The sequence below is a fragment of the Bactrocera latifrons genome, unplaced genomic scaffold, assembly GCF_001853355.1.
Source record: "Bactrocera latifrons isolate USDA-ARS-PBARC rearing strain unplaced genomic scaffold, ASM185335v1 scaffold_125, whole genome shotgun sequence".
NCBI classification, from domain to species: domain Eukaryota; kingdom Metazoa; phylum Arthropoda; class Insecta; order Diptera; family Tephritidae; genus Bactrocera; species Bactrocera latifrons.
In genome coordinates, this window is record NW_017534686.1 from 50,802 (window position 1) to 56,200 (window position 5,399).

The 5,399-nt window shown below is 33.2% G+C and overlaps 1 protein-coding gene across 3 annotated transcripts in view; it reads right to left on the reverse strand.

The window, feature by feature from the left end:
• Positions 1-472: 472 nt before the first annotated feature.
• The window catches only part of LOC108978653 (fructose-bisphosphate aldolase), a 20,004-nt gene continuing 15,077 nt past the window's right edge, over positions 473-5,399 (reverse strand). For all 3 annotated transcript variants that reach the window (XM_018949032.1, XM_018949031.1, XM_018949030.1), the window contains exon 5: positions 473-881. In XM_018949032.1, the coding sequence (XP_018804577.1) occupies positions 786-881 (96 nt within the window). In that variant the 3' untranslated portion in view covers positions 473-785. The remainder of the gene's footprint in view (positions 882-5,399) is intronic.

A 5,399-nucleotide genomic window follows, 5' to 3' on the forward strand; every position in this document is an offset into this window, starting at 1 on the left:
CATTGTTTTTTTTTTAAATATTTTATGTATTTTTATTTATTTTTTCGGTTTTTTTTCTCATCTCATCTTGTCTAAATTTGTTTTAACTTTCAACTTTTATTTTTTCTTCTTTTTTTTACTTAAACATATATATAATGATAATAAATTTGTTTAGTGTAACCGCAAACAGTATTTTCGTATTGTTTTTGTTGTTCTTTTGTCGCTTAGGTTGTGTGCGCGTCCGCCGCCGTGGTCAGCAGAGTGTGTGCCGCCAAATCGCCTCGCCAGGCAAGCCTCTCCGAAAGCAGTAAAAAAAATTTAACAAATTATTTGCGCAGGTTTGTTGTTATTGTTATTGTTGCAATGCATTGTTGCGTTTGGATTTTAGTTTTTTCTGCAGTTTTTGCTCATTTTCACCTCTCGTTTAAAAAATGTATAACAATCAGGTGGGGAGGAAGAGGCAGCATGGTGTAAATTTTTTGTCTATGCTTTCATTTTTGGTATTACACTCTTATTTGTTGTTGTCGTTCCTCCGGCTTTGGTTTTCTTGCTACTAGTTTATAGTAGAATATTTGTTGTCGTTTTTTTTTTTTTGTTAATATTACTCTTATGTTTTGTATCTGCGTCACTTTCTCCTTAATAAATAAATTGCAAACAATAATCCATCTCGACACTATTTTACGTAAGCCTGTATTTCCTCTCTAGTTCTAGTGCTACTTAGCAAATCCTCCCTCGTTTACAGCAAGGTCAGCGCTTCCACTACTTCATGCTTAACTTGTTGTTGCTATTGTTGTTGTTGTTGTTGTTTAGTAAGCATGGTTGGCAATGAAGAGTGCGGCATCAGCACCGGCACCGACCACACTGCCGGCAACGTATTTGCCTACAGCGGATTCACCGTTAGCCTGAAAGAGGGCAAAGAGAAACATTAATTAACGGCAACACTCAGAAAAATGTTATATATCAGAAATAATTCAAAAATAATAGAAATAAAAATAATTGGGACTTTATTGGATTAAGTAGGAGTATTATGTAATAAGAGTATATAGTCTTACTATACATGTATATATGTAATTGTATATATACATATGTATACCTAATTATAAAAAAATAATGTATACATACAAGTATGATTTTATCGCTAAAAAAATTATATATTCTTAATTTAAATAAAATTAAATAATATTTACAGTAACAACACAATTTCCGCTTTATTTGCGCCAAAACATTTTGCTTAACCCTAACGAAGCCGCTATGGTACTGAGAGCACAGTTTTTTATTTTATCTTTTAAAAATTTATTTTCTTAATCTCAATATGAATATTAATATTTACAGTAATAATACAAAATATTTGAGCAAAAAACATTTTCTTAACCCTAACGAAGCCAAGTTTTTAATACAAATTTTAAATATATAAAATTAGTCAAGCTCTTTCAGTTCGTTGAAATATACGCCAAAAAAGACTTTCAAGTGGTTTCAAGTGACCTATTTTCCCCAAATTTGGAGTATTTTGCTTTTTTTATTCCCTGATATTTTTATTTTTACCAAATCTCTTTTTTACTACTACATATTTATTTTTGATACATATTATATAATGGTACCTCAATTCTTGAAAAATACCGTCTAATGGATATAAGTTTAACAATTTTCATTAGGACAGGCAACAATATGACTATGAACTTTCGAAAAATGTGTCCAGAACTTCGCCTTATGTATCTTTTCTTATTGGAAATTAGAACTAGGTAAATCAATCACACGCAACGGCAACAACTCCTCATGTATAACTACCAATCAGTCGCGATTATTCTTTATAAACTTAGCCTTATGCTATGAATGAATAATTCTACTATTTATTAAGCTTCTCTTAAACCAGCTGATGAGTTTTTCGTTTAATTGTTATATGCTCTACATAGTCTTATATTTCATCATTGTATTCCATGCCAAAAGAAGAGCCGTGGGTCCTAAGGCTAGTAGCACAGCACAGCTTAGGCTCTAAGCTTTAAAATCATTAGTCAATCTAAATATAACAAAGGTACGTACATTCTCTCTTCAGCTTAGTACCTGATTATAGTTTGCAAACTGTAGACACAGGTTAAGGCTCTTGGATCCAAATATCTGTAGAGGGTTCACAGCATCTCAACAGAGCTCAGCAAGTTCCTGGAATTCAACAGACTGCGGAGCCGTTCTGAGTACTTGTGATTGAGGGAAAGACTTAATAAACCTTAAGTCGCGGTGCAGACCTCCATTAAAATACATTCTATTCTTAATCTCGCTTACATGACGGAGACTACAATTAATGCTACTCGATATAGTCAACCACAAAGTCAACAGTTGTTTAGAGACTACGCTATTGCATATTTGAAAATGCTTCATATATTCCTATGACAGTCGGCTCTAAGTAACCAGAATATACTCGTACCCGGATTTTTCACTTTCCAAGAACTGTCAACACTGCACAATTCCTCAAAATTACTTCAGAAATGTTGTCTACCGCTACAACAACAACTATAATCAAACAAGTGAGGTAAGTGTTTCGGTATTTTTGTCATAAAAACGAATTGTCAAAATAAAGCTCAAGAAAGAAATCTCAAATTACGGCAAAGCGTTGGAGAATAGAGAAAATTCGTCAAAAAACTTGTGAAGCGCTCTAAAGCAAACTTTTATAATAACATATAGTAAATAATCTGAGTTGTTCGTAGGAGGTGAGCTGGGTGTTGAGCTTTGCTTGTAATAAGAGCAGCTTTGAAAGCTTTCGAATATTGATTTCCACAACAGTCGGTTTTACGTAAATGAATTGTACCCGGAATTTTATCTAATCAAATATTGTCTCCTCTGTAGTGCGTATATACTGCTGTAGGCAAAAAATAGTAACACTTTTTATTTGAAATTCTGAGCGGTTTATATGATAGTCAGTGTTATCTGTTCCAAAATAATCAATACTGTTTAGTATACGCTTGTCTTTCTTAAGTACATAAAGTGCATTTAGCGACCCTTACGATCAAAAAAATTCTTCAGCAAAGGATCAAATTGGTAGTTCCGAAATTTTCAGAATGTTAGAAAACTCTTTCGGTAACAAGGGTTTGTAGCGAGCAAATGTTTTTGGTTGGTACAATTCACTCAGAAAGGGTCGAGAACGCGTTCACGACGAACCACGTCCAGTACAGCTATCAACATCAACTGATGATCAACACATCAATAAAATGAAGGAATTGATGCTTGAGAATCGACGATTAACAGTCAGAGACCTTACTGGCATCGTTGGAATATAAGAAGAATCAGTGCAAACCATTTTGAAAGATCATTTGGGTCCAAGAAAAGTGAAAGCATAATTGTTTCCAAAATTACTCAATTTTTTCTAAAGACAACGTCACGTTAACGTCTGTCAAACTATGTTTTCCGACTACCTGGATGTCATGAAACGTAGTATTACTGGTGATGGGTCTTGGATCCATGCTTATGACCCGCTAACAGAGGATCTTTTGATCGAATATCGTGGCAAAGATGAGCTGAAGCCGATAAAAAACTACGTCAAAGCGGGTCAAAAATCTAGATTGTGTTGACAGTTTTCTTCGATTATCGAGGTGTGGTGCACTCCGAATTCCTTCCGCGCCGCACTGTCAACAAGGAATACGATTTGAGTGGTGGGCGTCATTTGCACGCAGCTATTTGTTAAAAAAGGACTGAATTGTGGGCTGACAACTCTTGGTTTTTACACCACGATAATGCACCGTCGCATACTACATTGATTCCTCGTGAGTTTTCGTCAAACTTTCAACTAATTCGTGCCGCAATCATTGTATACACCTGATTTAGCTTCTGGCTATTCAGTCAACTCAAACGACTGCTCCGGGGAAACCGTTTTGAGTCAAATGAAGACATTAAACGTGAATCGCTGCAAGCATTTGAAAACTATTCCGGGAATTTACTTTCAAAGATTAGAAAAAATTAGTGTATTGGGTCCAAGAGTAATTACTTTGAGGGGAGGACATACATATACATATGTATTTTGAAAACTGAATTAGGAATTTCAAAATTAGGACCAGTCTTACTATTTTTTGTTCATAGTAGTACACAAAAAATGTTGGAGAGACTGATATATTTCGCTATAACAACAACACCAGCTGTTAAATATTCTATAATGAATCAACTCAATGCAAGTTACTGCTTTTAGAATATTTTATAACGAAATTTAAACAAAGGTTAAAGTGATGCGTCAGTTTTTGTACCAGGTTTTCATCAAAAAAAAATTGTTAAAAATCCACAGAAGAAATATTAAAGTATTTCTAACCGCATAAGTGCCTAAAAAATTATATAATGGTGATAAAAAATAATAAAAAAGCATAAATAAAACTTTTTTATTTCTAGAAAATATTCAAATAATAGTAAACAATAATCATAAAATAGCTAGAAAAGGCTGAAAGTTAAATAAAATGGTGACAATAGGCATGAAACGCAGATAAAATTTTATATAAATATATTTAATAGAAAAAAACTGGCAAAAATTAGCATAAACTAAATTAGTAAAATTCTAAAGCACACGAACATTAAAACATATACATGAACTACATATACATACTATGTGTATATATGTGCATATATACGGAGATATACATTAATAACAATAATTATGCATAAGCTGCAGCGCATTACACGAATAACTGCTTCAAACGCGCGCCGCTCAATTCCTTACGCGCAGTCTTGCATACATATAAATTGCGCAGATGTGTGTGCGTGCTGCTTTACTTGTGTGTGTAAGTTACTTATACATAGATATAATGTATGAAACATACATATTAATCTTGTGTTATTTTAGTATTTGTGCGAGGCGACGAATAAGCTGGCGTTGGCCGCAAARGAGGGTATCGAACCAGCCTCGTAGATGCCTTGGCAGGCGAGTCCGTTAGCCTGTTCTCACGCGTTTATTGTGTGTGTRCATTTGTTATGTAGCGGTGTATAGAAGTGGGCGCAGGCGCAGCGATGACATTTTTAAAGTGTTGCAAAAGTGCGGGTGTGTGTGTGCGTAGGTGTAGAAGTGTAGGTGTGTATGTGTGTATTTTTGTAGCATAGCGATAATATAGATTGAGAAAAATAAWTTTAGGTTATGTGCAAACACATTTAAAGCAAATAAAAGTAGAGAATATTGCAGATAATTATAAAAGTAGGCAAATAAAATATGCAGGTGTATTAAATAAATAAAAATAAAATTAATTAATTGAATTCAATTTAATTAAATAATTATTAACTTTTAACCGTAAGCAAAGCAGAGCAATAAAATATTAGTAACTAATACATAAAGTTTCTTTTAATAAAGTTTTTAATATTTGTTAATTACAATTTTAATTATTAAATGTTGACAAGCATAACAAAAGTACATTTTGTTAGTAAAAATATTTACATACATTCATATTTTTCTCTAATTATTA